This window comes from Plectropomus leopardus, chromosome 7 (genome assembly GCF_008729295.1).
Source record: "Plectropomus leopardus isolate mb chromosome 7, YSFRI_Pleo_2.0, whole genome shotgun sequence".
NCBI classification, from domain to species: domain Eukaryota; kingdom Metazoa; phylum Chordata; class Actinopteri; order Perciformes; family Serranidae; genus Plectropomus; species Plectropomus leopardus.
The window spans coordinates 34,155,374-34,175,799 of record NC_056469.1 but is presented as its reverse complement, the minus strand read 5'-3'; the positions used below and the strand labels follow the sequence as shown (position 1 = coordinate 34,175,799).

The window sequence follows — 20,426 nt, the reverse complement described above, 5'->3', positions numbered from 1 at the left end:
CCCAGTTCTGTCCCAGTTTTAGCTAATCAGCAAATATACCTTAAATGTCCGCCCCGGATTTGCCGCGGATCCCAACAAACAAGTCCAGAATCAAAATACAACACCTTAATTTTTCTAAATACATCTATGTGCAAATTAGCATCTTATCTCTCTTAATGCATCCATTGCTTTAAGCAGTTCAGTGACAGGAAGTTGTTCACAATTTATACACGTGGTAGCTACTCAGTACCACTGGTGGATGGTGTAAACTTTAAAAATGTCTCGACACAACATTTTAAACGGACTTTACGTCACGCTCTGATGCCGAGGGTAAAGGTAGCTCTCCTGCACTGACCAGCAGCAGTGGCACTAGACACTCGTGCTTTTTTCTCTGCAGGAGACTTGTCAACCAATTCATCTTTGAAGTGAAAGCCATTTAAAACCGCAGTTGCATTGTTATTTTCCATCTCTGTGGCAGCAGGGGGACAAAATAGTAGAACGCAATTTAAAAAAAAAAAAAATCTTATGGTCGGACCTTAATCTCATTGTGATTAAGATGTTACTGCTGACAGCTCAAAAAATAAATAAAGTAGGCTAATATTTTTTTTAAACAACAACATCTTGGATTAAGTTTTTTTTTAAATAACTTAATAGTGTGCACTGTGTATTATCTAGGAAAATGAAAGTATTGGATTGAGACTCTGTATCTACTCAATATTAAATTATTTGGATTGGGATCAGGGGCAAAAAAAAACATTATTGGGACATCTTAAACAGGAGTACAAACAGACCAGTAAAAGTAGAGACCAGGGCAGTAGAGACAAGTGGAGGTAGTGTCAGGTGAAGCAGAGTTAAAGAGGGAGCAGTAGTAGTATTAACACTACATTAGTAGTTTTAGAAACAGAATTAGTTTTACCAAAACAAGCAAGATCTGCAGTCGTAGCAGTAGTAGATGTAGAGGTACCAGTAACAGAGGAGAACTGTGTGAACTCAGTAAAATAGACAAAATACAAAATGGGTTTTCAGAAGTTAGAGGAGGTGGTGGTCAGTTACCTGGAAGTCCTGAGGGTTCCTGCCGATCTGGTTCACGTTGGGTAGCGAGCCGCCGTAGTACGGACCCTGACTCCTGGCGAGACGGAGCTTCTGGGCTTGAAGCTAACGGGACAAAGACAACGAGGAGACATAAAGTCATTAGCAGAAGATCAAAAACACAATCAGTTTTGTACAGAGATTAAAAACAATAAAATACCGAGGTGTACTATAAAATATACTGTGTATATTTTGCTTTGTAAATCAACACTGTTCACTAAGACACTAATGTTGTTATTTCTGGCTAACCTGCTGCTAATTTGCCTGATGTCTTCTGCTGGTTGCCAGGCGGCCAGCTTTGCTCGGGTATGTATGAAATATCTATTTTATTGACAACCTGTTTAACTGTGTGTTGCATGGCCTGCCCAGGTTTTAGACATACTTTTAACCCTAAATGCATCTTTTAACATTTTATTAAGGTCTGCGTCTGTCTACAAGGGACAATGTAGATTTATTTGTCAGTTTTCTTAAACGTGGTTTAAGAAGACATTAAATTAAAGTTGACCCTAAATCCCGCTACATCTCTTTGGCGTCCTCTGCTCCTCCGTAGTCTGGTGGTTTGGCAGCGGATAATTGTGTATCTTTTCCCAGAATGCAGCAGGGTGAACAGACTGTGGCTGGGTGGCTGCTGTCTTTCAGTATCCTTTGGGCTCTGTGCAGACATCTCACTTCACCGAGGTCACTGGTGCTCTGTAGATGGGAACCAGTGATGTTGTGGGCAGTTTTAATCACCCGCTGTAGAGCTTCCTGTCATCGGCCGTGCACGAACAACGCCAGTTTGTGATGTTTCCAGTCAGTATGCTCTCTATTGCTCCTCTGCAGAAGTTAACCAGGATCTTGCTCTGGAATTTAGTCTTCCTGAGTTTTATGTAGACAGGAGTGTGTGTCTTTGCTTCCTTCTTTCTAAAATCAACAATCAGCTCCTTGGTTTTGCTGACATTGAGCAGTAGGTTGTTCTCTGTTCACCACTGACAGATTGTTGATTTCCTTCCGGTATGAACTCTCATCGTTGTTTGTAATACGGCCGATGATGGTGGTGTCGTCGTCATACTTCACAGTAGAGGTCTCCTGATGTCTGGGAGTGCAGTCATGGGTGTACAGTGTGAACAGGAGGGGGCCGAGCACACAGCCCTGGGGGGCTCCGATGTTGACCACTAATGACGAGGAGGTGTGACTGCAAATCCAAACTCTCTCGGGTCTGCATGTGAGGAAGCCCAGTATCCAGTTGCAGAGCGTTATTCTGAAGTTTTCCAATCAGCTTAATGGGAGAGATTGTGTTGAATGCTGAGCTGAAGTAAAAAAAACAGCATCCTGATGTAACTGTTCTTATTCTGCAGGTGAGTGCCTTTTCTTGTTGCTATTCTGCATGTCTGCATGTTATGCTCAGTTGTGTGTCCTTGCTTCGTGCTGCGTCCATGGCTATTTGTGCTAAATTGGGAGTTCCTGTTTGTTTGTTGTAGCTGTTGCTGTCTTTATGGTGTCCTGCTGCCATTATTATGTGAATTTGATCATTTTACAGGTTCCAAAACAGCTTGCCATTTACAGGCATGTTAATTAATGTGTGTTGTCCTTATAAGTAATATAAATGAAATGATACTGAGCAAACTATGCGCTATGACTGCTAATCAGTGGTGAAAAGTAACTTAATACATTAATTTAATCACTAAACACTTACTTTTACTTTATAAGAGATTTCCATTTATGTTACTTTATTTTACTATTTATAAACAAAAAAATTATGATTTACTATTACACATAACGACAAAACTTTATTGATCCTTGGGGGGAAATTCCCAAGTCTGTAGTACATGAAGTGAGCTCCAATGTCATCAGTTGCAACATTAAAATGATGAACACTTTCATTAATTTTCCAAAGCCTTCAGCCACCACAAGGGTTTAGAAACTAATAGAGCAATCTTAATGGCTGACCTCTGACTTTCGTAATATATGAGCAACTGGCTCCGTCTGGTATAAAGAACCCAAACTGTCCGTGACTGCCATTTATTTTACACTTTCTGTGACCCAAATTACAAAGAACAATGAATGGACTGGAGGAATAAAACATGAGAGGAAATGTTGAGGTTTGCAACACTATAAATAAAGTTTATATTTGCAGGATGTGGACACAGTAAAGAACACACACACCACACACACACACACACACACACACACACACACACACACACACACACACACACACACACACACACACACACCACACACACACACACACACACACACACACACACACACACACACACACACAGGCCCTGGCCCAGTTTCTTGGAAAGTGTGATGAAAACTCATTTAATCTCCAGTCTCTCCTGTCCTTGTTCTCTATCTGCTCACGTCCTTGGATCTTTGCAAAAACACTTTCACTAAGAGTCTGAGAGAAAAGCATTGGCAAGCATTACTGAATCTTTATTAATTTAATAAACTTAAATTAACAGCTTTGTGTTGGAGCTTTTTCACTGCCAATGTTTTTGTAATCGCCAGTTCTGCTGTTGAAATGCTGCTGTTGTCAGTGGACTAATTATTGTCCAGAAATGGGAATCATTACCAAAGTAAACTGGTGGATGAGTGATGAGGTTCAACCTGGAAAGTTTAGGTTTTCATCCTCCTCCTCAAGGAAATGCAAAAAGGGCTTTGGCAGCAGAGTATATAGGACGAAGAAAGTGCCGACTCAGACCTTAATATGACAGAGACAAATCACAGGAGCTGAGTCATTTATCGAAGAGCTCCTTCATCATCAATAAAGTCTGATCTTGTCCAAATTGAAATGAACTCACACAGAGCGCTAAAATAAAGAATGAATCTGAGCTGAAGGCTGCTATAACTCTGTTTTCTCCATGTACGCAGAGTTTACCTCATTAAAAGTTGCCAGTCCTTCTGTCCACTCCTCTAAACTCCTGTGTGTAAGAGCAGGGCCTGAGCCCCGACTGTGGCGAAAAGACCACGACATAAACGAAGTATGAGACTGTTTATTTACCAAAGTTTTAAGCATCCATTTCATCTCAGCTCTGTGTAAGAGTCTGGCGTTTTGCTTTCAGTGTATGCTGTTTCTCCGCACTGCTCATAGGAGAGACAGCCAGCGGTGCAGAGCAGACTACAACCACCACGCCACTCAAAGTTCAACAAAAGCCACGTGAGCAAAAAGCCAACATGACTAACTTACTAATGAAGCATAATCCGCCCAAAAGATGTGAGAACGACGATAAAGTCTGGTCTTGTCCAAATTGAAATGAAGTCACACAGAGCGCCAAAATGAAGAATAATTAGTCCAGGAAATAGGACCACAGTTGCAACACATTGAAGTTTAGTTTTCTTTATGGTGAAAAGGCAAACAATGGGCTCAACAATGTCTTAAATTCCTCTTATATTTTCTCTTATTTTCAAGAAAAAAAAAGATAACTCCAGATGCACCAAACATTCTTAACCACCCAAATCTGCTGAATGATGAATCCAACATGATCACAAGTAAGCTGTTAGCATATGAAACACCCCCTAAATACTATATAAGAGCCGGTGTTGTGCAAAGGCTCTGACAGATGCCCAAGAACAGAGAAAATGTGTCAAAACAAAGGCTGCAGGAAGAACTTCTGCAGGTTTCCCAGAGCATCATCATGTGTATTACAGAAATATTGAAAACCCTGCAATGACGAAACATTTGCTGTGTCAGCAGCAGTGGGGAGGAAGTATTCAGATGCTTAGGTAGAAATACAAATACCACACTGTAAAAGTACGTAGTTATTAGCTAATGTCTTGCAGTGAAAATGTTACCTTAGTAAATGTATGTAGGTACAATCAATGATAAAGGTTTGCAATGCAGAACATTTTTTTATTGATTGAAATAAAATACATACTGACAAAATATTAATAATTCATGGAAACAATCAAAAATAAATTTGCTCATATATCCCTTGCTGCATGTGGTCCATGATTAAAACAACTGCAGAGGTGAAATAAAGTAACACTAATCTCTTTCTAAGAATATCTTATCTAAAAACACCTCTTATGACTCAGATAAACCTTACAGCCAACAAAGTACTCGGTTCACTCCAAACAGACAATAACCACTGTTTGCAGGCTGGACAACACCTGTAATGCAGCAACACAACACTTACAAAGTGACAAACACCAAAATGACTGATTATTCAGTTGCTGCAACTACAGAGTGAACACCAGCAGTCTCTGAATCCCAAAAGCAGCTCTGAGAATATGGTTTGACAACAGCTTCTGACACTTAGAGAACAGATTATCTCAAAATCTAGACTTTAAAACCAGATTGAGAGACATTAATCTGCTAACTGCAGTAGTCAAGATTGTACTAAATCATAGAAAAAAGTTTTTTAAAAAAATTCCTCATGATTTAGAGGATTTTTTTGTTGTTAGTTGTTTTTTAGGTTTTTTTATGTTAACACCTTATGTTGTAAAGCAGACATAGTCACATGTGTTTCGTGGGCCGTTTCAATGCATTTACCATAAAGGTCAGAATACATGTAATTTTAATTAGGAAATGTTTCAATCTAACAATCTATTTCTACATCACTGACAAATTTGACCTGGCATGAGCTTATACTGAACTGAATTTTGTACTTTTGTTATATTATCTGGCAGAAAGCAACAAGATAAACTTTCTCTCACGTGCTGTTTTATAAGTGTGTAACGGTATAACAGTTACAATTATTATTTGTGTTGTTTTTTATCATTTATGGCTGAAAGCAAATAATGAAAGGGCTAGCAGCTTTAAATAGTGCAATTAAATAGTATTTCAAAAATCTTGTGGTAGACTGTGTTGTATAGCAAATGTCATACCAGTATCCAAAGAATCATTATATTACGTTGTGATGAAACTATTGATTTCCACCTCTAGTCAGCTGCCAACATCCTCCAAACGTGACTCTGACTGTCAAACATAAAATCATGTTTTCGAAGGTGTGTGCTAAACCTGCAGGATCAAATTTGTCAGCTTGCAGAGCTACGGCATTCAAATGGTCAACTCTTTCTGCAGTAATAAAACTTGATCACACTTAACCAAACCAGTAAAACCTCTGAAAGTCCCTGTTCCTCCCCGAGGCTCCAGAGCCCAGACTTATGCCCTGCAGGTGTAACAATGTCTGTCCTGTGAGGTGAAAACTTCTGAAAACAGATTTAATAACAAACTTGGAGAAAAACCAGCTTTAATTGTTTTATTTGTCCACATTTCATTCTTGTCCGTCTCGCTGATCTTGTTTTTATTTACCCAGTATGTTTTACTGATTTTAACTGACTCTGTTTTTGTCTCTTTTAAGCGTTTCCGAGTATTGTGAAAAGTGATCTATAAATAAAATGTATTATCATTATTATTAAATGGTTGTAAAATAAAAGCATCAAATAAATGCATCCTGTAGTTAACACAATCCAGTTAATGAATTCAGTGGTCTACACTTCCAAACAGTCGACAATCAACTGCATTATCACACAGTGAAGCTGGCAGCAACCACACACTGCAAAGGTGCAGGCTATGTCCCGTGCTGCATCCCTGTCCCGTGTTCCCCAAGAGTAAATTTAATATATTCAGGATTTGGACAACACAACATTTAAAGACATTGCTGTGAAGTGTGTATTTTTGATTGCACTACATTATTTCAATACCTTTAATTATTAGTTATGTTGCAACTTCAGATTAATGATAAAAAACAAATTAATTATGACTTATTGTTATTGGTTAAATCCACACTAGCAGAACATAAAGTAATGAAAATGAGCTCCACCTTTACCAGCTGCAACATTAAAATAATAAACATATTATAATTATAATCTTATAATATAGATATTATTGTCAAATGGGCCATTCTGCATAATGTTTTTGGTACTATCAGTATATTTGATGCTAATACTTGCAGGACTTGTAACCAAGTACTTCTACAGTCTGATATTATTACCACCACAAGAGTACTTGTTCCACCACCGTTTTTTAAACTGGTGGTGTCTCAAATTTCTCTCGTTCCCAGCAGAAAACTCAAACTGTGTGTGATGGTTTTAGTCTGAGAGAAACAGCATATCAATACTGAACAGCTTCGCCATGAAGCTACTGCTGCAACCAACACACACACCCTGATGCTATTAGCTGATTGGACCACCCACACACTGCTGCTGCAGTGTGTGTGTGTGTGTGTGTGTGTGTGTGTGTGTGTGTGTGTATAAAGGACAGGAGTAAAAGGAATTCCCAGAAGAGACAAAACCCAAAAGGGTGGTATTGTCAGTAAATGACAGAGGAGAAGGAGGTGGTATGTGTGTGTGTGTGTGTGCGCGCGCGTGCGTGCATGCGTGAATGCGTGCATTTGTCAGAAGCCCCTTTCAGAAATTTGGCTGCAAATATCAATCATTTTCATTACTGATTAACTCACACATTATTCTTACAAATCACCAATCTATTGTTTGATTTGTTAATCTGTTAATTCATGTTTGCTGTTTAGACCTTCATCGATTTACTGTATTGATCACGAGACGAGATCCGTCACAACAAGCCTGATTCAGCTCAGCATGTTACGGTGACTGGTTGATCACACTGTACATTCGCTTTGCAGTACTAAGCAAGATGCAACATTTTGGAAAAACCAAAAACCTTATGATTTAATTGGAAAAAAGTTGGATGAAATGCTGAACAGCTGGACGTGAATCAGTCGCTATGTGTCATCAGACAAACATGTATTAATATTTAAAACACATTTTTCCTGAATACAGAAGGATTGTCTTTTTTGAAAATTAGTTTTGGTAAGGTTGCAGGATATCAGGAAAACACACAAAAACATTGCTGAGTATTGTGATGATGATACATGAGAAAATATTGAGGTATATTCTGCTTTAGGTTTGCGCTGCTAACACAGACCCCAAACAACAAACAGGTTACACTGAATTAAATTTTTAAAAAGATAAAATGCAGTGGTGTTGATAAGTTTTCAATGTAGTGAGGAACCAAAGGTGGTCATTTGAGTGGGACCCCAATTGTACTTTACTTGAGTTTTCTTTTTACTCAGGGCTGGGCATTAAAAAAATATCAATCGCAAAATAACTTTTCCTCGATTGAAATATGAGACGTACTCAACAGAATGTTGATAGAACGCATTCCAGCCGTTTTTTGAATGATAAATAGCACAGAGGTTTGACAGAAGTTGAAATCAGAGTCCTGCAGTCAGGAGAGTTTAGCCTTTTATCAGCACAATGTGCTTAAATTTACCTGAAGTTTGTTTAAGATGGAGCTTTTCATTTTTATATAAATCTGGAAAGTTTAATAAATAGGAGCAAGCGCAGAATGCGTAATCCAATTAAAGTCTGTCTGAGGCGTGCACATGATGGAGGAAATCGACTTCCAGTCGAATTACCTGGGTGCATTCGTCCAACTTAAAGAAATTAAATTTAGTCCGATTTCAGTTGGACTGACATGTTTACATGTATTTTGAAAGTCCAGTTTAAGTCGGACTAACACAATAATTTGACTTTTTCTGCCATCATGTACACGTTCTGAGTAATGCTGATTTTATTCATGCTGTTAATTAATCACAGTTTACACAACTTCAACACAAATCATTAAGGAAGGCGCCACGACTTCTCAAGAAACCCTGAAGCTACATGAGTCCTTCTGTCACCAGAAAGTGAGGCACACTTCGTCCATATGTGTCAGAGGCAGCTATGCACAATTTATGACTTAAAAACAATACCCCAGAGCTCTTCCTCAACACCCAGATCACAATCACGTCAGCAAGACAAACCTCAGCACGTACTGTCTCAGCAGTGAAAACTGGCTGGCATTGTTTACGTTTTCTTTCATCAGATAAGTTAAGTCTGTTCCTTTGTGGCTTTCAGATAAATTCAAGCTGCCAACAGACCAACAATAACATTAACAGCAGCACCTCACACGAAACAATAAGGCTGTGTGTTCCTCCACACCCAGAAGGTAACAGCATGAACTCATAATCAACCAGGAAAAAACCCAGATTAAAAAATATATTTATATATTTTGGTACTTTGTGTCACAAGTTTTCTACACTGAAATATTACCTGGCCTCAGATCTGCTGTTTGGCAATTTATTTAAACAAATTCATTAAGGAATATGCAAGCACAAAACTGACATTAAAACTAGATTTCATACAGGGGTTCATTTCAAGACAGGGTCTCAATTTGTGTCTTCAAAAATATCGTCACTCATCTTATTTAGGCTTTTGAAGCGCGTTTTGTTTTGTTTCTCGGAGGCTTTCAGGGTTCCTATAGCTCAAGGCAAGTTAGATTTAAGACTTTTTATATGCAAATCGGAATTAAATTAAAGACAAATTTAACGAGCAGACATCAGTATGCGGGCTTCCAGTAACTCTTAAATTGCACAAATTGAAAATGCAAATATGAAATACGCCGAATGGAATCACGCCAATTTCGGAAAAAAAATCCCATTTATCACCAAAAAAGTTTTTACACTCACATTAACGGTATTTCAGGTGATTCGTCAAAAGCCATATTTTGCAAAACTGCGATGGAAACACTTTTTAGTCTTTTCTAGGTCACATGATGCTGTGGCTATGAGCTTGTCAGTAGGAACTGGCTCCCTCATGATGCAGCAGGAGCTGCAAGAGCTGTTATCGCATCACATAACTCTGAGAACTCTTATTCAGTGTTTTCACTGGTTTAAATAATTTGGTCTGTTTGGTTTGGAGAAAAGAGACCTCTGCAGACAATTTGGCTCCCAGGAAAAACCTCCTGAACAATTAACACTGAAGAAATTAACCAGGAGAAGTTTAACCTGCAACTGTCACTGCTAGATGCCAGTAAATCCAAATATAAAAAATGATGGTTTTTACTTGATATATGATTAAAATCAACCAACAACTTTGGGTTCGAACAACACTATACGCAAAAACAACAACAAAAAGTTATTTTTTGGGGGGTTACAATTCATAAGCACTTATCGTAAATGATTATTGGTAAAATGAACGATCAATTAATCGATTAACTGTTGATGTTTTTTCAAATCGTCAAAACTTTGCTTATTTCAGACAACACCAAATGTGTTTTTTCCTCAATCAAAGCTCACAGCAACATATTGGTTATAATTTGACAGCATTGCATAGCCTATCCACTGATAGATTACATGTTACATGTTTGACTAAATTCTTAACAACTGATTAACCGATCATCAATTATTTGTTATCATCCCTAGTTACTATATACTTATTATATATAATTTATAATATATAGATTTACATTAAAATTGAGTTAATTAATTCTTTATGTTATAATAAGCTTGTTTTTTATTATTTAATTTCTTCTGCTGCAGACCTCACTGACAGCCCCTGCAGGTACTACAGCCTGAAACCAACACATCCTGGTTTAGCTAACGCGGCTAATACCTAGCATTTGTGTAAAATCATTCTAAAAATCAGCTTAACAACATTAACATTTAAAACCGCTAATTGACTTCACAATGTAACTAAACTTGACTTAATTTGGCAGAAAATTAAGCTAAATGAGCAAAAGCCCAATCACGTCCCGACTTGAAGGTAATTTTCCGTCACGCCATATTCCATTTAAAAAACGACAAAATAAAGTAGGCACTGCTGTTAAAGATGTATACCTGCTTAAAAAACGACCTCATGTCTGTAAAATACATCGCTTGGGTCTATTATACAAAACGGCATGACTCCAATGGACTAAAAACTTACAATTCTTAATCACTAACTACATTATCAGGTGTAAAGTTATCAGTTGATGTTAGCCATCTAATGTCTTAGCTACAACGACAGAGGCGCGATATAGTTTAAAAGCTTTCATTATGAGTCACATTTTAAAGCCGAATTTCTCAGAGGATAAACATGATGTGAAAAATATCTTAATTTATGTTGTAATTTTTAATATAAGAGTGTCGGCGGTAACGGCACACTGAAGTGTCAGATTTTGGACCGGAGTCCGGCGGGACGTTCCGTCCGCGGTGAGCAGGGTGACAGCGACGTTCACGTAACATAGTAAACAAGCCAACTTAGCCTCGCAGCTAACGCCTGCTAACTACGCTAACGACGTATCGGAAATGGACAACATTTTCTGCCAACGCCAAACTAAAACTGGACACTTGGTCGTGTTACGTTGATATTAACAATGAATGCACCAGCTAAAAGCAAAGCGCCATGTAAAGGCAGCGGTTATCGTTACGGAGCCTGACAAGCCCAGGGAAGGCCTCTCTTCCTCCGGGCAGCTCTCCGCCTCCTGCCCCCGTCTCAGACTCACTTACCCGGGTCGAGGTGATGTCCATCATGACCTCCTGGAAGGCGGCTGTCTCCTCGGCCTGTCGCTGGGTGTGCAGCGCTATCTTCTCGCTAAACTTTCGGGGATTGGAAGCCCCGGACCCGGTACCCGAGGTGGGTCCGGGTCCGGGTCCACAGCCGCCTGTACCCGTCGCAGACATCTTCACCGAGCGGACGGGACGACTTGACGTAGTGGAATGATTTCCAGCAGAGAGGGGCGGGAACCGTAAAGAGCGCTCACTCCGCAACGAATTCTGGGGACCGCAAAACGTGTCAGTGTGAGCCGTCGGTTTCGCAATAGAAGAGCACCGAAATGTGTCCTTAAATTACATTTTCAGACTGAATACTAATTGTGATCTAAACAGTGACACAAGAATGATTTAACCCTTAAGAACTGTTTGGAGCCATTAACGCACTTTTCATTCTTCTATATATGTATATATATGTAAACAAAATATTATATTCATACTGTTAAGTGCAAAAAATGCACAACTGAAACTCATTCAAAAAGCAATTTTTTGGTCCCACAGCCATCAAAGCATAAAAACATGCATTGTATTATTTCTGGGTGCCATTCTGGGCTTTTGGCTTGGAATTTGTCATTTTTACTATTTTCCACCTGCTCATGTAACTTTTTAATTTATTTTATTTATTTATTTTTTTACTAGATTTGAAAATAAATGCTATTTCAACTGTTGGTACATGGTGCAGTATTTTTAGATAAATAAAAATAAAAATTACTACTAATTACAAATTACTACTAGCATGTAGAATATTGAAAATAATTTCTTCATTGGCTACAATATTATTTTACATTTGTTTAGCCTATTTTATGAAGCATTAGGCATGACGACAAGGCTTTGGTTAAATTTTCATGTATTTTATTTCACTGTTTTTGTATGAATGTACATTTTATTTTTATTATTTTATTATGTTTTTTTAATTATTTTTTTAAGCCATGTGTAACTCAATGACATTTAACTTATTATAACAGAGAATAGCTTATTTTTTGTTGACTTTGGTAAAGCTTTTGACACAGTCAAAAACATTTCCATTAAAATAAATAATAACTTTATTTACATAGCACCTTTCAGAACACCTGTTTCAAAGTGCCTCACACACAGACACATATTACATAGCACAAAACAATTAAATTTACAGTCAGCAAATATAAATAACAATAACAAAACACAACAAATATGACAAAAATAGATGACAGAGGAAACAGACAAAATCATTTTGACAAATTAAGAAGGATGCCAGAAGACAGTCTTAACAGGCGACTTGCAACAAACGATAGTTGTGTCATTAGTAAGACGAATTTAATTTTATATATGTTTTAGATGAATTCAAATTCTGTTCCAGAGATACAAATTTCACATTTAAATTATGCACGAGGTTTGTAGATGTGTGTCAGAGCTGCACAGTTTGGTTTCCATGGTAACAGCTTCTCCACTGCAGCATGTGTGTGTGTGTGTGTGTGCGTGTGTGTGTGTGCGAGGTCAAATAGGAACAAGGCGCGTGGGCGAGGTGTGAACGCCCACTCTCAGACACAGAGTGCAGATCTGTTTGTCATTTTTCACACGTGGAGTGAGTCATTCTGTCTTCCGAAGACGAGCTTTGAGTGTGGTGGTGAAAGCGGCGGCGCGCCCCCTACCGGCGGACCTCCGCCACCGCACCGCTCGACTTCCTGAGTTTATCACTGCGGCTGTTTCAGTGTCGTGATTAAAGTTTGAGTCTTTAATTTTCCGTGTAGTTTGGGGTTGAACGCTTTTAAGGCTTTTAAAGCTTTAAATCAGAGGAAAGTGAACAAAACTGTAAACGACAAAGAGCAAGGTAAAAAAAAAAAAAAACCCCAAACAAAACATGTATGACAACGTTAAAATAACTTTAACTATAACTACTCTAACTTATTTTAAAAATTATGTTGATTTCTTATTGTCCAGCTTCACTGACAAAATTTGATAATTAATTAATCGGTTTGAAGACTGTTGAAGGTTGAGGCCAAATTAATAAAAATAATGGGCTCTTTACTGCTGCCAAACCATGTTTTTCTGTTGTGTTTAATGCTAATTAAGAAATAAAAAGCATTAAAAGCATTAAGAAAGGAGGGTATTCTTCCAAATATATAAATGTAATTAATTATTAAAATATTTTTTAAATCTATATCTTTTAAATATTTGAGTATAATAAATAATAATATATCATTATTATTATTATACACCAACAATAATAATGATGAAATTATGTTGTTATAATTGTTGTTGTTGTAATGATTGTAACAAAGCCGGAAACATTTGATTTTTGTTTTCTCTGGTGTTGATAGAGGAAATACAACTGTTGTTTTTCAATATTTTTACACTTAGTATAAGTAATACTACACAGCTTTGCGAATATTCTGTAATATCATTTCAGCAACACTTTTTTTTAGATAAATGACATCTTCCAATGAGTGAAAAAAAAAAATAAATAAAAACTAAAAAAAAACAAAAAAAAAGTTAGAAACAAATGACAGTTAATAGTTTACTTGTTTTTCAGAGAACATCTCCATTTTTTTTTTATTAAACCAATTTGGCATTTTAATTTTAGTCATGGCACCTAAAAAAAAACACAAGGAAACAATTTCTCATTAGTTTCTGGCCTGAGAGTTTTGTGAATAATTTGTCAGCAAATGAAGAATCTGACTGACTGTATGATCAGAAAAAAATATTTTAATTCTGTATTTCACATATCATCATCACAGTACAAAATATAATTCACACATTCAACACAATGATTAAAATTCTGCAGTCCTCAAAGTGACTTTGGATCAAAGACTTTGGTGTTTCAATTACAAAAATACATTTCTAAGTGCCATCGTCTAAAACGCATCAACACGTCATCTTCAGGATTTCTGCAGAACATTTTTTTGCACTTTTTCTGCTCTCGAAATCCTGTTCAAACAAATGTAATAAAGTCAAAAATAAATCAAGGTGGATCCTTAATACGCTGTTTCCAGCCAGCAGGGTAGTAAATTCCCTCTGACTGAACAACAACAAGCAGCTCATTGTGTTTGTGTTTGTGCAGCGCCTCGTTTCTCTGCAGAGCCTCGGCAAAATAAAAGACTTCCTTTCAACTGAAGTGAAAGGAGGAAAATTTCCCGTTTAACAGTAAACAAAGAGGAGATTCTGTTTCTGCGTCGTCACAGATGAAGAAGAGAAATTACCGATTCGGTCTGTCAGGACGCATTTTCACAGTTGCAGCTCAACAGTTTTGTTTCAGTTGTTTTTGGGATTATTAACCAATGGGGAGATAAAATATGACGTCTTTGAGATGCTGGAGACAAAGTGGTGCTCATGTGCATGAAGAGCACGAATCTGATCTCATGTTTTAGGGTTCAGGCTGAGGTCAGAGCACCCAAAGAAAAAAAAAACAAATATAAAAAGCATAAAAAAATTATGTATGATTATTTAAAACCATTTAAGTAATTCATTCAAATGTTTAAAACTAAATATTTTTAGCTTCTAGCTCCTCAGATGTGCAGATTTGCTACTTTTCTCTGTTTTATAAATCTATATCTCATGTTAAGGTCTTTACTAACATGCATTTTCACAAAAAACAAGCATGAGAAATGAAAAGACAAAGAAAAAATAAAAGAAGGAGAGGTCATGAGTCGGTGACGGCGTTCGAGGAGCCAGATTTGGGTGCACAGATTTTCATAATAACGGTATACCGCCAAAGATGGCGCAGATCGATTCCAACAATATCAACCTCCTGCAGAGTCGGAGAGCCGCGTTTTCGACGTGCACACGTGTGAGTATCAGACCCAGTTTTATACTGAACAAACGGAGATGTAAAATACATTTTAAACATAGTTATTGTAAAAACTAAATAAAGTTAGCCTTGGATTTGCAATTGCTTGTTAAAAATAGAGATAATAAAAATCTTTCACTGGGTAGCACTTGTAGTTAGCGAGCTACGCAAGTCCGCCCGACTCGAAGCCTGAGTCAAAATAAAACTCAGAAGAATCTACTTTGTTTTGAGAAAAAAATAAAATAAAATGAGGTCCCTTTTTGGTATTAATTTTTGCGTTTTGTGAAAAATGGATGATGACAGAAGCAACGTGCAAAATAATCGCACAAAAAAAAGTGTGTGAAGGCCTCGAGGTTAAAGGTAAAGTTTGTTTTTCTATGATGCGTTTCGATGATTTTCAAAAATATTAAAGACCTTTAAGGATCCTGACCTATTTTCAGAATGATCACTGACGCGTGGCGATGCTACGCCGTCCAACGTGTAAACTGCTGGCTATGACTTTGTAACGGGATGTCTGTTTCCATGGTTACACTTTGATGAAGAGCACGGCGGTGACCAAGGCGAAGCCCACCAGCAGCATGGCCACTTTGGGCATGCGGTTCCTGCCGGAGCTGAGCTCGCGCGGCAGGATCTCCATGAAGGTGATGTAGATGAAGGTTCCCGCCGCCAGCCCCTGCAGCGTGCTGCGGGCCAGCTGGTGCTGCGGCGACGCCTTGGTCTCGGTTAGGGCGATGCCCACGCCGATGCCGAGCGGGGACATGATGGCGAACAGCAGCAGGCAGCCGACGACCACGGAGCGCCGCAGCCGGCCCTGACTCAGCTTAAAGGCCAGGCTGAAGGAGATGATGCTCTTGTGGATCATCAGTGCCAGACAGATCTCCAGCACCTCCTTCCCCTCCTCCAGCAGCCCCACCGCCAAACCCTCAAACACCGAGTGCAGAGACAGCGAGAAGACCAGGATGAAGGCGCGCAGGGCGGACTGGGAGCCAAAGTCCACGTGGAAGTGGCTGCCATCGGACTCGCCTGAGCCACGACGGCGGTGGGAGTGGTGATGACCGTTCCTGTCGTTTGCCTGGACGCCGGAGTCCACCAGCAGAGCCCGGCGCTCCTCCATGTGAAAGGACGATTGGTCCTTGAAGGCCAGGACGATCTGCTCCAGGACCAGGACCAGGAAGAAGCCCATGGCCATTATGAACTCTGGCAGCGGGAAGCGGAGCTGCGAGAAGAGAAGAAGAACACGGCGTCGTCCAGCTGAACTACGAGACGTTACATCAGGTCATTCTTGAGATATCCGGTTAACGAGCATGTGACCGATGCAAGGTCGACCACGTTAACCACGGCGTCGTTACGATGTAAAGTTTAAATGTATACGCCACATAATAACGTGCAAATGTAAAATATCTGTGGTTTGCAGAAACGCCAGAGTTTATTCTGACGACGGGGTTGAATATTAAGACCTGAAATATTCTGTTTCATCAACAAAGTAAAAACAAATTTTAAAAAACTCCTTAAAAGCACTTCAATGCCCGACAAGACGGATTTAAAACCACCAGGAAGACGACAAGTGGTGCAAGGCAACACGAAAACACATCAAACGCCATGTGGTGTGAGGCAGGAAGTGGGGGAAGAGAAAGGAGAGCAAGGTTACACACACACACGCACGCACACACACGCACACACACACACACACACACACACACACACACGCACTTTCAGTATTAAACTTTTGCCTGTTGAAGCAGCTGGAGCTCAGTTCAATGCTATTTGTGAGGGAGGAGGGTGATTCCCGTTAAACAACCCCTCCTCCGTCCCTCCACACACACACACACACACACACACACACACACACACACACACACACCGGGTTTCCCAGCAGTGTCTTTTTAGCATTGACCTTCAGCCGCCCTCCTCCAAAATATCTTGCAGTTTAAAGCCGTTCAAAGCCAGTTTTCTGGGCGATATGGGAAAAAAACCAACAACTTTGATTTCAGCGGGTTGAAACTTAAAAAAAAAGCACACACACGTACTAAAAATGATGTAGAAAAAGCTGGTATTTAACTTTTTGTATGCCTGGACGGGTGTTTTAGGTGCATTTAGGTCGATTTTATTGGACAATTTACGTGACTTTGGGAGAAAAGATTTCGGTCATAAAGTTTTCTCTCCGTTCCTGCAGACTGAGTGATTCTGTCACTTTACGGCAGTTTGACGTGTGAGCGACGGTGCACGTGTTCATGATGCCATGCGTGTTTTTAACGAGAGTCTGTGGGGCGTTACCGTGACTCCTGCGTTGACGAAGGCCTCGTTGATGCCCTGCAGGTAGTCTGGCAGCAGGTCCAGCAGACAGGTGGCCAAGAAAACTCCTCCAGCAAAGCAGCTGATCAGACTGAGCAGCCTGCGACGCACATCTGAGGAGACACACACCTGCAGCTCAGGGCTTCCGGAGACACACCTGCTGAGTTTCTCAAATGCTTTTTTAAAAATGTTTTTGGTGCTTTGAGCGACACAAGATGAGATTCACCTCTCCAAAATCTGCAACACCGCCGACACTCTGCCGCTAAAACCACAACAATCTGCATCAGAGACTCAGCTCGCTTTGCTCAGGGGCCACTTTTCCAAAATGACAAGAGGACGAGGACATTTAGGATATAAGACATATCTAGGATTTTAGGATGTTTCAAGGACTTTAGGACGTTTCTAGGATTTTAGGACATTTGTAGTATTTGAGGTCCTTTCTAGGATTTTAGGACATTTGTACTATTTGAGGACATTGCTAAGACTTTAGGACATTTGTAGTATTTGAGGTCCTTTCTAGGATTTTAGGACATTTGTACTATTTGAAGACATTGCTAAGACTTTAGGACATTTGTAGTATTTGAGGACATTACTAAGATTTCAGGACATTTGTAGTATTTGAGGTCTTTTCTAGGATTTTAGGACATTTGTAGTATTTGAGGACATTTCTAGGATTTTAGGACATTTGTAATATTTGAGGACGTTTCTAGGATTTTAGGACATTTGTAGTATTTGAGGAGGTTTCTAGGATTTTAGGACATTTGTAGTATTTGAGGACATTTCTAGGATTTTAGGACATTTGTAGTATTTTAAGACGTTTATAGGATTTAAGGACATTTCTTAGGATTTTAGGATGTTTCAGGGATTTAAGAAAACTCCCAGGAATTTTGGATAGAAATTTCCAAAATTGTAAGACATTTCTAGACTTTTGGGACATTTCCAAGATGTTGGGATGCTTCTAGGATTTTAGGACATTTGTAGGATCTTAGGGCATTTCTAGGATATAAGACATTTCTAGGATTTTAGGACATTTTAAGGATTTTAGAACGTTTCTAGGATTTTAGGATGTTTAAATGATTTTTTCATATTCCTAGGGCTTCAGCATGTTTCTATGACTTAAAGACATTATTAGGATTTTAGGATATTTCTAGGATTTTAGGACATTAGGGTCTCCTCCACTGACAGTTTTTTCTATAAATAATCTCTATTTTTATTGTGAATTAGAAAATGTTTGGAGGGCCACCTGGCACTCCATCAGGGGGCCAGATTTGGCCCGTGGGCCTGAGGTTGAGTGTCACTGATCTAGAATAACTAATAGCGCCACAGTTAAGACGGAAAAATCCGCATGATTGATTCTGGGGTGAAATGTCCCCTTTAATTCTGGATCAGCGGCACAAACAGGACCTGGTTTTGGTTCCTCACCTGAATCCACGCTGCAGCGTCCCGCTCCCCGCACGATGCAGAGAGGGGCGAATCCAAAGAGGACCGTGATGGACAGCAGGACCACCAGTGCTCCCAGTTTGATCTCCAGGGCGGGGACATCAGCCGGGTTGACCTGCAGCGCTGCCGTGTCCCTCCCTGGAGACAGGAGGACGGAGGAGGAGACTCCCCCCTTGACAAACATCTTTAGTCGGGAAGTAGGAGGAGAAGGAGGAGGAGGAGGAGAAGGAGGAGGAGGAGGAGGAGGAGCGCAGACAGACCCTCTAGAGTCACACAGGAGAGCAGATGTCAGATGGATTAAAAAAATAAACTCTAATGATGACATCTATTATCATCTATTATCATCTATTATCATCTATTATCTGTTCACTGCGACCTCTGACTTTACAAACATTATGGTACCCGGAGATTATTTGTTGATTCATGGAGTTTTCATGTGGCGCCACCAACTGGTCAAATTATTAATGTCATTTTATTTATAATTAGATCAATAACTGTATAATCATGTATTCAGGCAGTCAGGAGCTGCATGAGGGGAGTTTTGGGAGGTGGATTAGAATCACAACAGGAGAAATCAGCAGTAAAACAATAAAAAAAAGACAGGACTGAATTATCATTAATTATTATTATTATTGTTATTTTTGACAAAGCGTAGCCACACAAGAACCGTCAGAATTTTGGAAATGATAGTTTCTGTTTTTACAGTTTCTAGCTATGATGACTATTGCAATTTTGGTGATTTTAGAAACAATCTTTCTAGCCTGCTGGGTGAATTTTTGAGGTTCAGAGATTATTTAAAATTATTATTTTTAAAATAAAATACAGCCATTTAAAGTTGTTTTTCCTTCCTCTGATCCAAAATACAAACACCAAGTCCCTCTCCAGTGCTTAGAAATTATTTTACAATCCTGCCTCATTTTGCACCACCTCACCTTCGACTTCATAAATAACGAACAGTCCCTTACATGATAAACGTTCTGGTTGTATTTCTTCGCACAGATCCGTTTTATTTTGAACTCACTGAACACATTAATTATAAAAATCCAAAAACACCAAAACTTAAAATCTGAGACATTAAACCCACTGAAAGAAGAAACGCCGCGTGAGATTTCTATAAAAAACTTTGATGAAACTCCTCCCGTTTGTGCGATTCTTTGTCTCTGTGATAAACCAGATTGGTACCTGAATCCGGATCAGCCGCTCACACTGGTCCTCCTCAGCAGAAACCAGTTCTGTTGAAGTCAGAAGAATAAAAAAATCCACTTCGGTGCTTTTTCTATCCGCTCGGTGAGCATTACATGTTGTCCGGGAAGTGGTGAGTCAGTTCCCATCAGCTGATCCCTCTTTATGATGGAGCCGTTGTCAAGGCAACCGCAACAATACACCACATCCTGTTTTCAAAATAAAAGCAGATTCTGGTTACTCGGGGTTTGGTTTGGAGCACAAACTTAAATTTTGTGAGCAAAGCAGCACAGCACAGCACAGCACAGCACAGCACAGCACAACAACAAAAGCAAAACAACTATTTTATTGGTTTTATTGATCACCAGCATTATTAAAAAAAA

General features: G+C 39.2%; 2 protein-coding genes across 4 annotated transcripts in view; both read right to left on the bottom strand.

The window, feature by feature from the left end:
- Nucleotides 1-11,524, bottom strand: part of LOC121945439 (CREB-regulated transcription coactivator 2-like) — a 39,798-nt gene extending 28,274 nt beyond the window's left edge. For all 3 annotated transcript variants that reach the window (XM_042489595.1, XM_042489596.1, XM_042489597.1), the window contains exons 1-2: nucleotides 11,325-11,524; nucleotides 1,033-1,134 (exon numbers count right to left, since the gene is read on the bottom strand). In XM_042489595.1, coding sequence (XP_042345529.1) covers nucleotides 1,033-1,134; nucleotides 11,325-11,498 — 276 coding nt within the window. In that variant the 5' untranslated portion in view covers nucleotides 11,499-11,524. The remainder of the gene's footprint in view (nucleotides 1-1,032; nucleotides 1,135-11,324) is intronic.
- A 2,506-nt stretch (nucleotides 11,525-14,030) lies between these two features.
- LOC121946329 (zinc transporter ZIP1-like) lies at nucleotides 14,031-19,047 on the bottom strand. The gene is made up of 3 exons (XM_042490848.1): nucleotides 18,844-19,047; nucleotides 17,404-17,534; nucleotides 14,031-16,345 (listed from the first exon to the last, which is right to left on the bottom strand). Exons 1-3 carry the CDS (start codon nucleotides 19,043-19,045, stop codon nucleotides 15,656-15,658), a joined length of 1,023 nt encoding a protein of 340 aa, XP_042346782.1. The 5' UTR covers nucleotides 19,046-19,047; the 3' UTR covers nucleotides 14,031-15,655.
- Nucleotides 19,048-20,426: the final 1,379 nt, after the last annotated feature.

Bases quoted from the DNA above. Each gene is read 5' to 3' on its own strand.
- LOC121946329 (XM_042490848.1), bottom strand. From the start codon at position 19,045: ATGTTTGTCAAGGGGGGAGTCTCCTCCTCCGTCCTCCTGTCTCCAGGG. The intron at 17,535-18,843 runs GTGAGGAACCAA...GTGTCTCCTCAG, and splicing joins ACGCTGCAGCGTGGATTCAG to ATGTGCGTCGCAGGCTGCTC. The intron at 16,346-17,403 runs GTAACGCCCCAC...CTCTTCTCGCAG, and splicing joins TCGTCAACGCAGGAGTCACG to CTCCGCTTCCCGCTGCCAGA.